Raw genomic sequence first — 20,498 nt, 5'->3', positions numbered from 1 at the left:
TAAACTTTCTAAGTGGTAGAATATCAAATTCCAAATTAAATATCTTACCTTATTAAGTAAATTCTAATTTCTCTGTAACGAAGGATCCAATAGCCCCTTAGCAAAAAAAATTTAAAATCAAATTCTGCTGTGGGCTGTTCCACCCGAAAAGGTATACACACCAATGCTAAATTAAACACATAAGACTATATCCGGTAGATCTTCTATCTCATCTCTTATTTCATTCTTAATTTTGAACTTCTTTTTGCATACAGTGTTATTTAGGTCCTGTTTGGTTCCTTTAGTTCAGGGACTAAATTTTAGTTAGGAGACTAAAGTTTAGTCTCTACCCTGTTTGATTCTAGGGACTAAAACTATTCAAAACACATTAAATGAATCATAAGAGGACTAAAATACCCCTTAGCATTCTCATGCCATTAGTGTAACTGAAATAAAGGAGGAACGAATAATGAATTTATATGGTTTAGTCTCTTTTAGTTACCCCTTTAGGGACTAGAGACTAAAATAATTTAGTCCCTGTTTAGTCCCACCATTTGGTAATTTAGAACTAAATGAGACTAAAATGGAGGGACTAATAGCATCTCCAAGAGATTCTAAAAAATGACTCCTCAAAATCAGTTTTAAGGGACATATAAAAAAACTAGTGGAGTAAATTTTAATCTTTTTTCCAACAGATCTCTTAAAGCGGTAGATTGTTCCTGCAGAGCCCAAAAAACCTCTCATTTATAATTACTGAAAAGATTGTTCCTAAGATGTTCTATCTTTAGTCCCGCAGACAAAACAAAACGGGTCTTTAGAATTCTGTTGGAGACATTCTAAAAACCTCCTGCAAGCCCGCAACTAAAAAAAAAAAAGCAAAACCGACCAGAAGGAGGCACAAACCAAATGTACAATTCGCCGCGCCAGAAGGTTTCGCCTTCCTCGTCTTCTCAGTTCTCACTTCTCAGCCCCAAGGCCCAAGCACGAGCACCAAATGCTGCGTGCCGCGATCGTTGCAGGGTTGCCGGCACGGCTCGCCACCAAGAGGCCACAGGCGGTAACTGTGGCGGCGAGGGTTGCGCTTACGAGTACCGAGGTGAGGTCGCCACTTCTCAGGTGTGGGCGAGTCCCGGTGCCGGGGAGGAGAGTGTGCTTATGCTCCGCTGCCGCCGACGATAGCGGCTCGGAAGCGGAGTCCTCCGCGGCGGAGGGCGAAGAGGCTGCGCGTGGGGAGGAAGGCGAGGGGGAAAATGTCTCTGCGATCGTGCCCGCTGTCCTCCGCCCCGAGGATTGCCACACGGTGCGCGTCCTCTTACAATTGGATCGCCATTAATTCTCTGCAGTTTGCGTCGTCCGTTTTTTTTCCCGAATCACTTTCCAGACTCTGCTAAGGCAACTGTTTTATCAGTGTCTTGTGATTTTAACGACCGTGCAACCTCACTCTCGGAGAAGATCATACTTGTGATTTTTTTAAATTCTAGTAACAGTGCGTTTGGATCCGTTCAGAATTGGAATTCACTTAATAAAGTAACATATTTAGTTTGGAATTTATTATCTCAAATTCATGGTGTGGAAAATGGTAAATGATTTTATGTATTACTAGAATTTATTTCTAGTGTGTAACTTATAAGACATTCTTCAACTTACTCCTCTAGTAAAAAATGTAGCATATAAATATCTCCTACATCTTGCTAATAATGATATACTGATATATTTTACATAAAACCGAATTAGTTCAATTGATATATGCCTAAATTATTATTATTAGAATGAAATTCAATTCTAATGATCCAAACGGGGCGTAAAAGATTTTTTTTTCCGTAACTTAGCTCGGTTGGATGATTTTTCCTTGTCAAAACTCGTCGTTACATGGGTGAATCACTCAAAATTTAGACCTTAGAAACTGGAAATATTGAAATGTTGGTGATAGTTTTTTTACAATGGTAGCATATCATATGATGCCGTGGCATAACTCACTTCTGTTCAGAGAATAAACAAAATTGTAGGTGCAAGCAAAACATGTCCAACCCCTCTTTTTTTCTATATAGATGAGCTAGATTTAGTCGCACATCGAAAATTGATAGTGGAGAGTACATTAAGTGTTTGGTTGCCCTCTGCTAAAGTTTAGCCTCTATCACATCGAATGTTTAAATGATAATTATAGGTATTAAATATAGTCTAATTACAAAAATAATTTCACAGATAAAGACTAAAAGACGAGACAAATTTATTAAACTTAATTAAGTCTATATTTCATACTCCTAATTGATATTCAAATGTTTAACGTGACACGAATTAAACTTTAGTCAGAGAACTAAACACCCTAAGATCTCTAGCGGATAGTGTAAAATAGAGGACGTGAAACTGTAGATGACATTGTTTACAAAGTAAAGTTTGAAATAAGGGATACAATAAGAGATGAGACAGATGATATGCTGAAGATAGGCTAAGATGGGGGAATCTTTGAGTTAGGACTTAGGCACAAGGTCGTGGACCTGAGCCTAAGGAAATGCCGACTCGTGGGAATAGCGAGCTGGCCGGATCTGCTGCCCACTCTAACAACAACATTGTCTCAGAATAGTTAAATATTGTTCATTGGATTTGTGAGCTTTGCTGATATTTGGAAGACGATTCTGTAAGTAGAGGGACTCTAACTCTCATCAAGAGGATGACACTATGAGTTGGGGCAATTTTCTGTTTATTTCCTCAAACACTACACAATGTCATACCCTTAGAGGGGTTGGGGACACATATTTATAGCCCTAGGGGCTGCACTACCACACCTTCTCACACACACTACACAACAGGATTGTCCTCTAGATGCTAAAGAGACTACAGAGGACAGTCAAAAAGTAGGCTGTCCTCTAGATGCTAAAGCGACTACAGAGGACAGTCAAAAAGCGACTGCTGTCCTCTAGATGCTAAAGAGGCTACAGAGGACAGTCAAAAAGCGACTGCTGTCCTCTAGATGCTAAAGGACCACAGAGGACAGTCAAAAGCAGGCTGTCCTCTAGATGCTCAAGACTTATTCCATCATTCTCCCCTAAGTCTTGGGCGTCGTCTTGTGAGAAAGTTGGGTCATCCCGGACCTGGAGCAAAGCTCAACAAACTTGATCTTCCCAAGGGGCTTGGTGAGCAGGTCTGCAAGCTGATCCTTGGTGTTGATGTAACGCGCCTTGATGCTCCCTTCTGCCAAACAGTCTCGGATGAAGTGGTATTTCAGCCGGATGTGCTTGCTCCGTTCATGGAACACGGGGTTCTTGGCCAATGCCAGAGCGGACTGGCTGTCCACCCTGAGTTCCACCGCTCCAGTGTCTCTCCCGAGGAGATCACCGAGCAGGCGAGCCAGCCAGAGCGCCTGAGTCGAAGCAGTGGACGCCGCTATGTACTCGGCCTCGCAGCTGGACATGGCCACCACCTGCTGCTTGACCGACTGCCAGCTGATGGGGCAATTGCCGAGGAAGAAGAGGATCCCGCTTGTGCTCTTGCTGGTGTCGATGTCGCCGGCGTGGTCGCTATCGCTGTACCCGACAAGGTGTGCCTCCCCAGGGCACCTCGGGTAGTAGAGACCGTGGTCGAGAGTCCCCGCAACATAGCGGATGATCCTCTTCACAGCCTGCTTATGCTCCGTCGTCGGTCGCTGCAGAAACCGACTAACGTAGCCGACGGAGTATGCCAAGTCAGGCCGTGTGTGGACGAGGTAGCGAAGGCTCCCCACAAGACGCCGGTACTGTGTAGCATCCACCTCCTCCGTCGTGCTGTCGCGACTCAGCTTCAGCCTCTCCTCCATCGGAGTGAGAGCTGGGTTGCAGTCGGTGAGCCCAGCCAGCTCAACAATGCGCTTGGCGTAGGCGGTCTGGCGAAGTGTGATCCCGGAGTCTCCCTGGTGCACCTCAATCCCCAGGTAGAAGGAGAGATGCCCCATGTCACTCATTTGGAAGGTGGCCTTCATCTCTTCCTTGAACGCTGCCACCTCTGCATCCTTGGCGCCGGTGATCACCAAGTCGTCGACGTAGACACCCACCAGCAGGGCACTTCCTCCATTGCCCCGCCGATAGATGGCCGCCTCGTGCGGGCTTGGCATGAAGCCCATCCTCTTGAGCGTGGAATCCAGCTTGGCATTCCACGCCCTTGGTGCCTGTCGCAAGCCGTAGAGAGCCTTGCGCAGGCGCAACACCTTGCCCTCCTTGCCAGGGATCGCAAAACCTGGCGGCTGGTGTACATAGACCTCCTCCTTTAAGTCGCCGTTAAGAAACGCCGACTTGACATCCATGTGATGAACATGCCAGCCCTTCAGGGCTGCCAGCGCGAGGAGGAGTCGCACGGATTCCATCCGTGCTACAGGGGCGAAGGCATCGTCGAAGTCGATCCCCTCCTGCTGCAAGAAACCGCGTGCCACCAAGCGAGCCTTATGCTTGACGATGGCGCCGGCTTCATCCCTCTTCAGTTTGAACACCCACTTAAGGGTGATCGCGCGATGACCATGAGGGAGATCAGCGAGCTCCCAAGTGCGGTTTGTCTCAACCGCGTCCATCTCCGACTGCATCGCGGCACGCCAAGCCGCATGTTTCTCGGCCTCTGCAAAAGACCGAGGCTCACCATCGTCGCATGCAAGATGCAACTCTCCTGCCAGAATGCGAGATGCAGGGCCTGGCACCGACGGGTCGATGAGAAGGCCCTCCACCCTTCGATACCGCAACGGCTCGCCGTCGTAGCACGCGTCGACGCGCTCCTCGTCGCGGGACAGAGGGGTCACGAGCTCCACTGGGTCGTGCTCGACACGAGCTGGTGTCGGAGAGGACGTTCCCGGAGAGGGTACCGTCGGTGCTGGAGTATGTGGTGGCGAAGAGCTCGCTGTAGCCGGAGTCGTGGCTGGAGTGCGTGGTGGTGAAGAGCTTGTTGTAGCAGGAGCTGGAGAGTGTGGCGCTGGAGTCGGTGGAGACTTGGGGGCTGGGGTAGACCTGCTCGGAGAAGAGTTGCCTACTCCCCCAGCTCCCTCAAAGTGGACGTACTCGATGGTGAAGTCGTACGTCGGAGTCGTGCCGTCGTCCACCGCCTTGTCCCACGCCCAACCTCGCCCTTCGTCGAACACTACGTCGCGCGCCGTGCGCACACGCTGTGTTCTTGGGTCAAGGAAGCGGTAGGCCTTCGAGCCCTCCGCGTAGCCAATGAACACCCCCGGGGTGCTCCTATCGTCGAGCTTGCTGATGTGGCCAAGCTCCTTGGTGAACGCGAGGCAGCCGAAGACCCGTAGGTGAGAGACCGCCGGCTTGCGCCCATGCCAAGCCTCGTACGGTGTCATCCCGTTGAGAGCCTTGGTGGGCGAGCGGTTGAGGATGTAAACCGCTGTCACCACCGCCTCTCCCCAGAAGACAGCTGGCATTCCTCTCTGCTTGAGGAGAGCCCGAGCCATCCCCACAACCGTCTGGTTGCGCCGCTCGACGACGCCGTTCTGCTGCGGGCTGTACGGCGCGGAGTAGTGGCGCTGAACGCCCTCATCCGCGCAGTACGACGCGAACTCAGCCGCCGTGAATTCGCCGCCGTTGTCGGTGCGCAGCACGCGCAGCTTGCGGCCGCACTCCGCCTCCGCAGCGACCTGCACACGCCTGATGGCGTTCGCAGCCTCTCCCTTGCTGCCAAGGATCATCACCCACATGTAGCGGGAGAGATCGTCGACGAGCAGCAAGAAGTAGCGTCGTCCTCCTGGTGTGGCTGGTGTCACCGGGCCACACAAGTCCCCATGCACGAGCTCGAGCCTCTCCGTGGCTCGGAAGCTCGACTGCTGGGGGAAGGGGAGTCGTCTCTGCTTTGTCAACACGCAGACATCGCAGAATTGCTCCACATGGTCAAGGCACGGCAGGCCTCGTACCATCTCCTTGGCGCTGAGCCGCTTCAGGGCTTCGAAGTTAAGGTGCCCGAAGCGCTCGTGCCACTGCCATGCCCCGTCGTCTCGACGAGCAGCAAGGCAGCAAGGTTGTGCCACCTTCACATTGAGGATGTAAAGCCGATTTGCACTCCTGCGTACCTTGGCAAGAAGGCGACGAGAGGGATCCCAGATCCTCATGACTCCGTGCTCGACCTCCACGCGCGAACCGTTCTCATCCAGCTGTCCCAAGCTGATGATAGAGTTCCTCAACGCGGGGATGTAGTAGACTCCGGTGAGCAGCCTGTGCTCACCAGACGCGGCGGTGAAGACGACTGAGCCGGCGCCCTTGATCTCTACGCCGGAGGCGTCCCCAAACTTGACGGAGCCTCGGACGCTAGAGTCAAGCTCGGTGAAGAACTCCCGTCGGCCGGTCATGTGATGAGTGGCGCCGGTGTCGAGGCACCATCCTTCGATCATGTCCTTGTTGGAGCCGTCGCCGAGGAAAGCGCGTGCTTTCGACTCATCAAGGTGGAGGAGTGCCGCTGCGGCCGGTGCCGCTGGAGATGGCTCGATGCTTGCATGTGCCAGGAGCAGGGCCTCCTCCTCCGCCTCCGCCTGTGCGACGTTGGCCTGGCCACGTCGTGGCTGCCGACAATCCCTGGCCCAGTGGCCAAGCTTGCCGCAGTTGTGGCAGCCGTCGTCTCGTGCCGGCTTCTTGTTGCCGACGGCGCCGTCTTGGGCACCTCCACGTGCACCACCCTCAGCATGTCCTCGCGCCCCGGCCTGGGCGCCTCCACGCGCCTTGCGCGGCTTGCCGCGTTTGCGGCCTCGTGTCGAGGAGGACTCCCCCTTCTTCTTGTCACCCTGGCAGGCCTCCCACTGCTCCCGAGTGAGATGTAGCTTCCCGCCGATAGTGATAGGCCCAGAGAGAGCCTGTGGTTCGTCGCCGTCGACCACCTTGAGGCGACCAATCGCCTCTTCGATCGTCATCGTGGAGAGGTCTAGCAGAGACTCGATCGAGCGAGCAATCTGCTTGTACTTCTCGAGGATGCAACGGAAGAGCTTCTCAACAGCTCTCTCCTCATCGTAGGTGTCGTCGCCGAACTGCACCATCTTCTGCAACAGAGTGTTGAGGCGGAGAGCAAAGTCATCAACATCCTCACCTGGCTTGAAGGCCAGGTTCTCCCACTCCTTGCGAAGTGCCTGCAGTGTGGTCTTGCGGGCACGATCGCTGCCGATGCGGGTCGCAGCGATGGCGTCCCAGGCCTCCTTGGCAGTCCGCTTCTGGGAAAGCGAAAACTGCATCTCGGGCGGGACTGCAGCAATGAGGGCATCCAGCGCCCGCCGATCCTCGTGGTAGTCGACGTCGTCGTAACGAACTGCTTCCCACATGTGGCGAACCTGGAGCCGTACCCTCATCACCGCGGCCCACTCGACGTAGTTGGTCTTGGTGAGGGTAGGCCACCCACCGCCGGGACCGATGTCCCTGACAATGGCCTGGGCCATGCGGCAACCATGGTACCGATCCGGGGAGGGAGAACCGCGCCGCCTGTAGAGGCCGCGATCTCCGTCGACTCGGTCGCCGCCGCCGGGAGCACCGCCGGCGCGTCTACGCCCGTCTGGGCTGCCGCCGCGTGCGCCCCCGCCTGGAGCGCCGTCAGCGTGTCGGCGCCTATCCGGGCTGCCGCCACGCGCGCCCCCATGGGGATGCGCGGCTGCCCACTGTGCCGCCTGCTCTCGCGCTGCTTCCCTCGCCAGCCTGAGCTCGTCGTCGGTGTTGTCGTCGACAGAAGCAGAGCTGCCAGCTCTACTGCCGCCGCAGAACTTCGAGCTCTGTTGCCGCCGCACGTGCAGCATCCGCCGCCTCCGCTGCTTCTACTTCCGCTCTCGCCGCTGCCAGTTCCGCCGCCGCCAACCGTGCTGCCCTCGCCGCTGTCGCTGCAGCCGCTGCTGCTGCTCGCTCGCGTTCTTGTGCCGCGGCGACCTCGGCCTCCTGCTGGCGCCGCGCACTCGAAGTGGCCGAGCGTAGGGACATGGTGGGCTAGTGAGGGGTTGCTGCGTGTGGAAGAGGCTGTCTCAGACGAAAGGCTGCTCGTTTGAGCAGGGGAGGAAGGAACAGTTGGAGCTCTTGCTGCCGACTGAGTGTGGGGAGAGGCGCGGGAAGGAGATGAGCAAGAGATGTTTAGGCTACAGGATAGTTTGGCTCTGGTACCAATTGTAAGTAGAGGGACTCTAACTCTCATCAAGAGGATGACACTATGAGTTGGGGCAATTTTCTGTTTATTTCCTCAAACACTACACAATGTCATACCCTTAGAGGGGTTGGGGACACATATTTATAGCCCTAGGGGCTGCACTACCACACCTTCTCACACACACTACACAACAGGATTGTCCTCTAGATGCTAAAGAGACTACAGAGGACAGTCAAAAAGTAGGCTGTCCTCTAGATGCTAAAGCGACTACAGAGGACAGTCAAAAAGCGACTGCTGTCCTCTAGATGCTAAAGAGGCTACAGAGGACAGTCAAAAAGCGACTGCTGTCCTCTAGATGCTAAAGGACCACAGAGGACAGTCAAAAGCAGGCTGTCCTCTAGATGCTCAAGACTTATTCCATCAGATTCTAATAGTTAAATATTGTTCATGACTTATCTTGTTCGAGAAAAAGATTTCTTGAGTTATCATATAAGAATATTTTTAGTAGATAATTTGTGGCCTGCCACCTGTTTTTATCAGTAAATGCCAATACTTTTCTTAAATCTTGAGTTATCAAGTTTGTTTCTTTAGCCATTTCCATAAGAATTCTTTATTATCTTTATTGATGGGTTTTGTTGGGTTTTATCTCTAGCCTACCAGTTGTCGGTCTTGTGACCTACCCCATAAATTCACTATCGAACAATCCTTGATGTACTTTACTTGTTTTTTTGTTTAGTTTCCAAAATCTAATGAAATACTGGTGCATTTCAGCAAACAAGGAGTTATTTTGTATTATTCCTATGAATTCAGGTTCTCTTCTCATTCCATTCTTATGGTGTTTCAAAATAGGTCATAGCTTTGCCTTTGCTACAGCGACCACTATTTCCAGGATTTTACATGCCAGTCTATGTAAAGGTATCAAGATATAAATTAGTTCCTCACATACTATTACTTCTATGTTCTTGTGCCTTCATACTGGTATTATAGCCCTGTAATTCCCTCAGGACGCAAAGCTGTTGCGAACTTTAGATGAAAATAGCAAAAAATCTACACCATATGCTGGGGCTTTTCTTGTCAAGAATGAGGAAGATAATAGCATTCATGAATTGAAAGGGAAAGAATTGTTGAATTGTCTTCATGATGTTGGCACGCTTGCCCAGGTACTTGGTAGTTTTGCAAAGCTTGTGGGTGACATATTTCTCTGATGATTTTGAAATGTGCTTTTCACTCTGATTTAGATAACAAGAATTCAAGGAGATTTGGTGGTGCTACTTGGTCACCATCGTATACAGATATCTGAGATTGTTAGTTAGACCCCTCACTGCTTCCTATTTAGTTTCTCTAACACTTCTTCTTTTTGTCATTGTATGTTAATAAAGACTAAACTATACAGGTTGTTGATGAGCCACTTACAGTTAAAGTTGATCATCTCAAGGTATATATACCATAACTTTTAGCGTCCCAATCTTAAAAAGTTATTGATGTACAGATGTTCAAACATTTCAAACCCTGGAAACAGGGGCAGATGGTTTTAAAAGTCGTCCGGTTGATCCAGGTGACCGACCAGCCAACTAATCGCGATTAGGATGTCGACCAGGACGATTAGTCAGTGCATGGTCGGCCCCTGGTCGTCCTAAACGTCATGTACTGTTCAGACTATATATAATTATATATAGTTATATACACTACAGTATATAGCTATATAATATATAATATATTTATTGGAAGATGGGAAACCATAACCCTAATTCAGGGTTGGGTGTAGATTATATAGATCAGTTAGGTGGGCCAAGCCCATTACACATGGATAAACAAGTAAATACAAGGGGGTCAAGCCTAACCCTAATCAGGAGTCTAACCCTAATCAGGAGTCTAACAATACTCGATATATAATGTATATGATTTTCTGAATCAGATTTTAAAGATATTAGACTATATAAGCAACAACAGGTCTGAAATATGAATATCAAACTCAAACAGCACTACAGCAGTAGCAATAGCACCTCTAAAGTCTGAACTCTGAACAGCAGTAGCTAATCAAACTCAAATAGCAGTAGCTAATCAAACTGAATGCTTGATCCAATAATTCAAAACTGAAACCAAACTGAATGCTTGATCCAATAATTCAAAACTGAAACCAAACTGTAATGATGTCCTCGTGATCAAAAGTTCAGAACTACGTGCTTGATCAGGGATCACGGTACCTTCAGATGAGGTACTCATGTTCCTGTGTTCTTGATATTTTATTGGAAAAATTGTAGGAGCTCTGCCTTTTATTAAAGCGGGAAAGAGGGTATACAGAAACAGACAACACTTATCAGGAATACACCTCCTGCGTGGTGAGACTAGAAGAAATAGACCAGCAGGAGCCTAGATACAACTAGAGACTAACACCAGACCCAGATGCTAATGGATAGCAGCGCTCCTGAAGAGTGAAAGGCTCTCTTTAATTTTCCCTGCCACCTGCATCACCAACAGCGAGTTGTGCTCAAAGATCCTTCGGTTGCGCTCTTTCCAGATATTCCACATGGTGTAGATCACATTTCCATTGAATTCTCTACTACGGTCTCTCGTGATGTGAGAAGCCGCCGATTCCCACCACACACTAATGCTATCGAAGTTTGATGGGTTTGCTTGCTGTGGCATTGTCAATCCTTCCAAATGAGAATTTGATTCCAGACTTCCTGGGCGAAAGGGCACTTCAAACAAAGGTGGAGTCCACTTTCTAGAGGCCCATGGCAAAGTGAGCAGGATGTTTGGTGCGGCTAGCCACGACATGCGAGGTTGTCAGTCGTGAGCAACTTATTTTGGATAAGAATCCATGTAAATAGTTTGCATTTATTCTCAGACCTTGTTGTCCAGATGTGGCTGACCTTGTGGCGTGTATGAGAGCCTAGGAACTGAGCTCTATAGGCACCCTCGTAAATGGCACTTATGGGGAGAGGTTCGCTCATAAGCGTGGTGTGAGACAAGACGACCCTCTCTCGCCTATGCTCTTCATCCTCACCATTGACCCTCTTTAGAAGATCTTGGACATTGCTACTCAACATGGAGTTCTAAAGCCCCTCCCACTCGCAACGACAAAATTATGAACCTCTTTCTATGCGGATGATGCGGCGATCTTCATAAATCCATACCGTGATGAATTGCAGGCCATCAAGTGCATTCTTATCACTTTTGGTAACATATCGGGTCTATCCACCAATTTTGAAAAAAAAGCTCCATTAACCCGATCCAATGCGATGGTGTGGAGCTGGACGACGCCCTCCAGTCCTTCCCCGGGGACTGCAAAACCTTCCCTTGCTGCTATCTCGACCTACAACTCCATTCTCGGCCACTGCAGAAAATCCATGTTCATCCGTTAATTGACAAGATTGGACAGCGGCTTGCTGGCTGGAAAGGACATCTCCTTAACAGAGCAGGTCGCCTCGCGCTCGTCTCCTCGGTCCTTTCCTCCATGCCGACCTACCACTTATCCATATTTCCACTGGCAGCTTGGGCTAGGAAGCGTATAGACAAAGTTCGCAGATCCTTCCTATGGAAGGGAGAGGAACAAGCAAACGGAGGCCACTGTCTAGTGAACCGGCCTACAGTGAGCAGACCAAAGAATTTGGGCGGCCTAGGAGTTCTTGACCTCGACAAATTTAGTCGGGACCTCCGCCTTCAGTGGCTTTAGCAGGAGTGGACCAATGAAGAGAAGCCCTGGGTTGGGCTGCAAGTGCCTTGTAACAATGTAGACAACCTTCTGTTTCAGGCTTCCACCTCAGTGGCACCTGGCAACGGCTCAAAGGCAAGGTTTTGGCATCATAGTTGGTTGGATGGAGAAGCCCCCCAAAATTTAGCCCCACACCTCTTTGAGCTAGTGAAGAGGAAGAACAAATAGTTGCACAAGGGCTTTCCAACAATGCTTGGATAGAGGCCCTCAGGAACAAAGTTACAACATCCACGCAAATTGAGGAATTTGTTTCCCTTTGGATTAGAATTCAGCACATTCACCTTCATCCAGAGGTTGCTGACTCCATCACATGGAAATGGACCCCAGATGGGATTTTTTCCTGTGTTCTTGATCAGGGAGGAGTCGCTGGAGTTGGTCAGGGAGGAGCGCTGGTTCTTGATCAGGGAGGAGCCGCCGGAGTTGGTCAGGGAGGAGGACCTGCCGGAGGTTTTCTCAGGGAGGAGCTGCTAGAAAGGAGAGGAGCCATCGGCGTGATCAGCCACCAGGAAGGAGAAGAGACCGAGAGAGGAAAGGAAAATGGAATTTGGAAAGCCAGCCAAATAGATTGTTGCTTTCCTCATTAACCCAAATCAGGGAGGTGCCAGATTATGAATGAGGCGCCAGATTGAAAGCCTTTCCAAATTCCGAAATTTCTAGGTTGCAAGAACTGCCTGTTCGACCGATTAATCGCGATTAGGCGACGATTACTCGGACAATTGGACGACCAGCCCACCTAATCGAGTTGTAGTCCCTAACCGACTCTACAAAACCGACCCAGACGATTAGTCGCGATTAATCGAACGACTCGAAAACCATGACGGAGTCAGAACAAAGTATATAAAGGGGGCTATTAGTACCTTCTATATAACGGAGTGTAACAAAAGCCAATTTCTATAAACAATTTGAACTGTTTTATGCTGCATTTTGTGTGTGGGTTCATGGAGTACATAGAGCATTTGGGGGGGGGGGTGTGCAGGGGTTCAGGTATCCCCCTCGCAACCACCTGCCTCCATCCCTGCTTGTCAAGTCCCAAATAGGATTGGACAATGTGTTTATTAGAGTTTTATAAAGGATTCTATGAAAATCAACACAGTCCATAAAAAAATATCTCTGTTTTTTTCTTGAAGATACAGATAGAAACAATAAAAGGAATCTTGTTCCTGTCTATCTAGGGAAAAAATAGACGTTTTCACTTGTGATACAAGGTACTACAACGTGGACATTTTCAACTAAAATTTTGCTTCAGATGTGTTTATAATTTACTGCACTGTTGTGAGATGAGACTCCTCTCACTAAAGTTCACTCCCTGTTTCAGTGAGTGCATGCCTTACTAAGCTGAAAATATTCTGTGAAATTTGTTATTGGTGTGTGGTACCTTTTGGCACCAATTGTTTATGTACTCAGTTTTGAAAAATATTCAGTTCTTATTACTTCATAACTAGCGGCCATTCTACAGGAACTGCCTTATGATAAGGATGCTGTTGTCATAAAGGCGACATCTTTTGAAGTTATATCCACTTTAAAGGATGCTCTCAGGACAAACTCCCTTTGGAAGGATCAAGTTCAAGCCTATACCCAGGTTGCCTTGCTTTCTAAACCTACCTTTAGTGCAAATCAAAGTGAGATTAGTTTAGTTTAGTTGTATTATAAATATGCTATTTCTGCACAGAACCTAAAGGGTTGTGTTTGTGCCATGGTATAACCCTGTGTTGTCATTCATTTATAGTATGTGTGTGACACTATAGAGGTCTTAATGCCAGTTTGACCTTTTGTTTTCATTGTTTAGTCAAAACATAAACAAGATTTTAATACTATGCAATGTAGATGCTCATAGTCATCATTACCACAGGGTATGTGGCTTCAATATATTTATATTTTTATTAGTTTCAGTATTTGTCATCCCGGTATGTGGTTACTGGTCAATAAACCAACACTGCTCTCCTCCCATGACATATTTTCTGTTAGGGCCTAAGAAGGCCCACGGAGGGGCTGTGGCAGCAGCCATGGGCCCTCCAAGGAGGGTTAGATAGTTAGAGATAAGACTAGAAGATTAGATCTATTGCTTAGGATCCAAGTTACTTGAGTCCAAGGTACCCTCTCTATATAAGGAGAGGGATTGTATCAATTGAAGGTAAGCAAGAGATTAGAAAGAAATCCCTTTTCTCTTGCCGGTCGTGGGCAAAGCCCTGCGGCCGGTCTAACCCTAGGCGTACTGTTCATCTACCACCGCACCACCTCCGCCAGCAGCACCCAACCATCGATCCCCCTCTCCAATTAATCCCTCACCAATTCCCCAATCCCAACTCTAGCCATTACATTTTCAGATTGTACTTACATTTAAATGTTAGGTTGACTTCATTGTGAATATGTTCTTACTTTTTCTCCAGCATATGGGTGACTTCAACTATCCAAGACTAGCAGATCTTGGTGCTGCTATTTCAGGCGCCAACAAGTTGCTTTGCCAGGAAGTTCTTGAAGAGTTAGATGTAAGGGTTCTCATGGAATATCCTTTTACATATTCCATGTTATGCATGCAGATCATATTTTTATGTCATCTCTGTACTACTTCTGAATGACGTTTGGTATCTGACTTATTAGCTATTATCTATTAGCTACCTGGCATCTTTTCTTTTGCTCTACTGTTATCCAAAATTCCAACTCATTCATTTTCAAACAGGTATGCAAACGGTTGAAGTTGACTCTTGAGTTGGTAAAGAGGGAGTTAGAGATTAGTAAGTTGCAGGTAAATGCTGATCTCGTAGGCCACATTTCAAGTGCCTTCTTTATTTCTAATGTTACTTCTATAAATATCATCTCAGGAATCCATAGCAAAAACAATTGAAGAGAAAATTACTCGAGAACAACGCCGCTACTTGTTGAATGAGCTACTTAAAGCAATTAAGAAGGTTGTGCTGACATTGTTGTTCCTTTTTTTATTTTCTCAAATACGCAAGAGAGCTTAGTGCCATTGCTATAAAGAATTAGGGGAACGCCTCACACTCCAATTAGGGGGATGGCTTTCATATATACATGCATGCATGCATAGTGGGTGATCATCACCTAGGGTGACCAATAACATTTCTCTCTCTCTCTCTCTCTACACACATATGCTATTCGTCACCCTATGTGAAGCTTCACCCAACCGGTAATTACTGAACGATCTTCAGTAACTACCGGTAATGACTGAGCGATATCCAGTCATTACCAGAAATTATTGAGTGTTCTTCAGTAATTACTGGTCGGGTGAAGCTTCACCTAGGGTGACGAATTGCGCTGCCCTATATATATGTGTGCGTGTGCGCGCGCGTGCGTGTGCACGTGTGCTATTTTTCACCTCAGATGATGGACCCAACAATCCATCATCCACACCTAATGATGTTGTCGAACCAAACAGACATCGAAGTGACGTAGTTTTTTTCGGGTTGGACCAACAAACTCAGAGTTGCATCTAAGTATTTCCTTCCAACCCACAATATTTAAGACATTTTATTTACATCTAAATCATTCTTTCCAACTCGAAATTTCTAAGATATTTTTATATTGCATCTAAGTCATTCGTGTATTGTAGAATTGAATCCAAGTCATTTCTTCCAACTCATAATATTTAAGACATTATATGTTGCATCTAAGCCATTCTGGTATTTAAGACATTTATTTACATCTAAAGTCATTTGTGCTATTGCAGAGTTAAACTCATGGCTTCTAAGGCATTTCTATATATTGCATTTAAGTCATTTATACATTGCAGGGTTGAATCTAAGCCATTTCTTCCAACTCACAGTATTTAAGACATTATATGATGTATCTAATTTATTCCTGTCATTGCAGGGATGAATCTAAGTCATTCCTTTCCATATGATATTCAACCATTTTATATTTTAAGTCATTTCGAATTATTTTAAGTCATTACATATCATTTAAGTCATTTTTCATAATTGATTGGGTATCGCATGGTAGATCAGACCCGTTTTGTCGGGTTTGGGGTGTACTTGGTTGTCATGTAGACGTGTGTGACTGACTTGGTCAGGTGCGTTCCGTCGGGTCCGGGTGATGGACTATTGGTTTGTCACCCTAAGTGGTACAAATTGGAACAAGTAATATGTGTTTTTTTTCTCGAAAAACGTAGGAGAGCTGCGCATCATTATATTAAGAAGAAGGGGAAATTAAGGTCCAAGAGGACCAGTACAAAAAAGCACCCTATGGTGGCCAGCAACAAGCATAAATAAAACTATCCATATGACTAAGATACAAGTAATATGTGTTAGGCTATACATATCTCTGACTATACTGCATTAAGGTGAAAGAGGTCTTAGGATACAACACAATTACATCATGATAGTGCCACTGAACTGTGAATAGTCGACCTGCAACACACAACTAAAAAAAAAACTCAGCTCCAGGCACGAGACCTCTGACACTAGCCAGCCCCTACAGTCGTGCTTCTTCCCTAGTTCGCTGGTTTGTCATACACAGCTTCCATCAAGAATCTGTGATAATAGTCTATATCTCTTCTGTTGAGTTCTTGTACAATGCCTTGGTTCATGAATACATAATATTTTTTTATTATATAATTCGTCATTCATGTTAGATATTTACCTGGCCTGGTAACACTCTTTTATTCTTTTTGGTTGATTTCATTTTGTTTGACATGATGTTTAACTTCTAGTTTGATAACGTTTCATTGCTTAGTATGCCTGATGTATGCAGGAGCTAGGATTGGAGACAGATGATAAAACAACTTTGTCAGGTTTGTTCTTAAAAAAACTTGATATTTTGTTATTGTGCCAACTAAAAATCAATTTGCCATTATCTCTCTTACAGAAAAATTTAGGGGAAGGATTGAAGCAAAAAAAGACAGGTGCCCCCCTCATGTCTTACAAGTCATGGACGAGGAGCTCACTAAGCTTCAGCTGCTAGAAGCTAGCTCCAGTGAGTTCAGTGTAACCCGCAATTATTTAGACTGGCTAACCGTATTGCCCTGGGGAGATTATAGGTTTGTATTGTTGTCTTTATTTTTTTGAAATATATTGGATGGATATATGTGTTCTTATGTGTTAGTTTCTCTATCGATGGCAGTGATGAAAACTTTGATGTGCACCACGCTCAACATATTCTTGATGAAGATCACTATGGTCTAGCTGATGTCAAAGAAAGAATTTTGGAATTCATAGCAGTTGGAAAGTTGAGAGGAAGTTCACAAGGTCTGATTTATTCCATACTATAATGAGTGCATAATTGCGGATTTGATACCTAGGAGGGTTGGTGCCCTCGTTAGCTAAAATATCATGTTGTAATGTTTCAAAAATCATCACGAAAATCATGCATGTAGCACACTTGAGTTAAGTGTAGCCACAACAATTCAGATTGAAATTTATCCTACATGCCAAGAAGCAAAATAGACAAGTAGTCTCTTCAGATAGACACATGTTTGGAGGCAGATTTTCTATTTTTTTCTCGAAAAACGCAGGAGAACTGCGCCTTATTTTATTAAGTAAGAAGAAAAAAGGGTCGGAAAGGACCCGAATACAGGGCCTCCTTATGGAGGCCAGAAACAAGCATAAAGGAAACAATCCATACACAACTAAAAGATACAACTTATCTCAAATATTGGTACTGGGAGCAGCTAAAAAGGAAAGACCCTTAGCTCCTGCAACCATCCATTTCTCCCTTTCCTCAGCAGTGGCCTCTAAGATTGTAGTGATATTGGGGGGGGGGCGTCAAACACCACTCTGTTTCTGAACTTCCAGATCATCCAAGCTCCCAGAATCAAAAGTGAATTCCCTTCTTGGCCATGTCTGACACAATATCAGCAATACGTTTCCACGACTGCAGGAAGTTTGTGTCATCCTGGAGAGGGGCAAGAATGTGGAGCCCAAATTTCCGAAGAGTGATGTTCCAATATAATCTGGAAAAGCTACAAGAAACCAAAAGATGGTTGATGGTTTCAGGCTCTTGGTCACAAAGAGGGCATCTAGGAGGATGATTCAGTCCTCTTTTTTCCAGTCTGTCTGCAGTCCAGCACCTATTATGAGCCACCAGCCAAAGGAAGAACCGACACTTAGGAGGTGCCCAAGATTTCCAGACCATTTTGTAATGCTCAAAACCAACAGAGCCAGTGAAGAAATCCTTATAAGCCGAGCTTGCAGAATACTGCCCATTAGAAGCAATTGAAAAGATATGCTTATCCTCAGAATTAGGTTGCAACACAACATCAGTTATGGCATTCCAGAGATGTAGGTAATCTACTAGAGCTCTCCAGGTCAAGGCACCTTTAATATCAGAGACCCATCTTCTATTAGTTAGGGCCTCGCGAACAGTTCTTTTAGAAACAATTCTTTTTGGAACAGTCAAGAGGAGCCTTGGAGCAATATCAGATACACTTCTAGCATTAATCCACTTGTCACTCCAAAAGTAAGTGTTAGCACCATCACCAATTTCTGTGACAAGCACATAAGAGAAGAAGGCTTTAGCTTTGCTTGGGACATGAACAAGAAGATTATTCCAGGGACGGGTAGGGTCGGTCCTTTGCAGCCATAGCCATCTCATCCTAAGTGCCCAGCAGAGTTCAGGGAGGCTGGAAATTCCCAAACCTCCAAAGTTCAAGGGTCTACACACTTTTCCCCAAGCCACCATGCAATGCCCTCCTTTAACCTCTCTTCTGCCTCTCCATAAGAAACCTTTTCTTATCTTGTCAATTTCCTTAATGACCCACATAGGGAAATCAATAGCCATAGCAGTATAAACACACATCCCAGTGAGAACATGTTGCACTAGAATTCTTCTCCCTACCCTATTTAATAAGTTAGCCTTCCAGTTAGGTAATCTATCAGCAATCTTATCCACCAGGGGCCAGAGTTGTTGGTTGGATAATCTATGAAGGGATAGAGGGAGGCCCAGCCACACCACAAACCATGGCAGGACTGAGTACATATAAAAATAACAAAATTGGAAACTAAGTAAGCTTCAACATATGCTAAAGTAGATGTTAATCTAGGTGCTAAAGATAAGAAGATAAAGTGTTGATATATGCACCAACTACTCCTAAGATAAGCACACGACTTAGTCTATCATTCTCCCTAAGTATTGTGTGGCGTCTTATGAGGAATTTGAACCATCCCAATTCCTAGCGCAAAACTACTGAAACTTGACCCTCTAAAGTGAATTCATGAGGAAATCAACGAGCTAGTCCTACGTACTGATGTAATTGGTCCTGACACTCCCCTTGTCCAAGTAGCTCCTGATAAAGTGGTACTTGAACCAAATGTGCTTGCTATGTTCAGGGAAGATGAGATTCTTCGCCAAGGCAAGGCAGACTTGTTGTCCACCCTGGGCTCCACTGCTTTAGCATCTCTGCCAAGGAGATCACCCAACAACTGAGCCAACCAGAGAGCCTAAGTAGAGGTAGAAGTGGCGACAATGTACTCTGCCTTGCAACTGGACAGAGCCACCACCTGCTGCTTGACCGACTACTAACTGACCAAGCACTTGCTGACGAAGAAGCCCTGCTTGTGCTCTTGATCATACCGATGTCGTCGGCATGGTCGCTATCACTGTAGCCGATGAATTGCGTTGTGTCGAGGCACCTTGGGTAGTGCAAGTCGTAGTCGAAGTTATCCGCAATGTAGCGTAGGATCCTCTTGATGGCCTATTGGTACTCCATCGTCGGTTGCTGCATGAACCGACTGACATAGCCGATGGCGAACGCCAAGTCTGGCTTCGTGTGGATGAGGTAGCAAAGGCTATCCACAATGCACCGGTACTGTCACGTCCACTTCCTTCGCCATGCCGTCACAACTTAGGTTTGGTTGCATTCGATGAGCCCGCCTAGCTCGATGATACACTTGGCATAGGCAGTCTAGCGGAGTGAGATGCCGAGTTGTCCTGGTGGACCTCGATCCCTAGGTCACTCATCTGGAAAGCATCCTTCATCTCAGCCTGAACATGTCCACCTCTTCTTCCTTGGCCCGACGATCACCAAGTCGTCAATGTAGAAGCTTACCAGTAGGGCACAACTTCCGTTGCCCCACTAGTAGGCGAAAACCTTGTGAGCGCTCTATTGGAACCCCATCTGCTTGAGGGTGGAGTCCAGCTTGGCGTTCCAAGCTCGTGGTGTCTGACGCAGGCCGTAGAAGGCCTTGCGTAGGCGGAGAACCTTGTTCTTCTTGTCGAGGATGACAACATCCAAGCAGTTGGTGGACGTAGACCTCCTTCAAGTCACTGTTGAGGAAGGTGGACTTGGTGTTCATGTGGTGGATGCACCACCCTTCTAGGCTTCCAACGCGAGGAGGACACGAACGAACTCCATCTGCACAATAGGTGTGAAGGCGTCATTGAAGTTGACTCTCTCCTGTTGAATGAACTCATGTGCCACCAGACGTGCCTTGTGCTTAATCACCGCCCTGACCTCATTCTTCTTGAGCTTGAAGACCGACTTATGGGTGATGGCGCGATGGCTGGTAGGAAGGTCAGCCAACTCCCACGTCCGGTTCCACTCAACGGTGTCCATCTCTTGCTGCATCGCGGCACGCCAGGCTACGTCTCCCTGCACCTCAGCGAAGAAGCGCGACACATCGTTCGTCATGCACCATGTGTAGCTCTGTCTCAGAGTCGTGCTACGCCAGTCTAAGGGTGTACTTCTCAGCGAGAATGTTGTGCATGGTGTGGTAGCATAGAGGCTCATCGTCATGGTAGGCGTCAACGCGATCCTCATCATTGGATAATGGAGTGGCGAACTCCACCATGC

At 47.1% G+C, this 20,498-nt stretch overlaps 1 protein-coding gene across 4 annotated transcripts in view; it reads left to right on the top strand.

Annotated features, from left to right (window-relative positions):
• Positions 1–853: 853 nt before the first annotated feature.
• The window catches only part of LOC103634553 (lon protease homolog, mitochondrial-like), a 46,855-nt gene continuing 27,210 nt past the window's right edge, over positions 854–20,498 (top strand). For 2 of the 4 annotated variants that reach the window (XM_008656623.3, XM_008656628.3), the window contains exons 1-12: positions 854–1,279; positions 8,890–8,955; positions 9,045–9,200; positions 9,279–9,344; positions 9,434–9,475; positions 13,212–13,334; positions 14,143–14,241; positions 14,433–14,498; positions 14,575–14,661; positions 16,463–16,502; positions 16,577–16,748; positions 16,832–16,956. In XM_008656623.3, the coding sequence (XP_008654845.1) occupies positions 974–1,279; positions 8,890–8,955; positions 9,045–9,200; positions 9,279–9,344; positions 9,434–9,475; positions 13,212–13,334; positions 14,143–14,241; positions 14,433–14,498; positions 14,575–14,661; positions 16,463–16,502; positions 16,577–16,748; positions 16,832–16,956 (1,348 nt within the window). In that variant the 5' untranslated portion in view covers positions 854–973. The remainder of the gene's footprint in view (positions 1,280–8,889; positions 8,956–9,044; positions 9,201–9,278; positions 9,345–9,433; positions 9,476–13,211; positions 13,335–14,142; positions 14,242–14,432; positions 14,499–14,574; positions 14,662–16,462; positions 16,503–16,576; positions 16,749–16,831; positions 16,957–20,498) is intronic. The other 2 variants (XM_008656616.4, XM_008656621.4) reach the window with 2 other exon arrangements.

This window comes from Zea mays, chromosome 1 (assembly GCF_902167145.1).
Source record: "Zea mays cultivar B73 chromosome 1, Zm-B73-REFERENCE-NAM-5.0, whole genome shotgun sequence".
Lineage (NCBI taxonomy): Eukaryota > Viridiplantae > Streptophyta > Magnoliopsida > Poales > Poaceae > Zea > Zea mays.
Note: the sequence above shows the minus strand (reverse complement) of the source record. Positions and strands in the feature narration are given on the sequence as shown.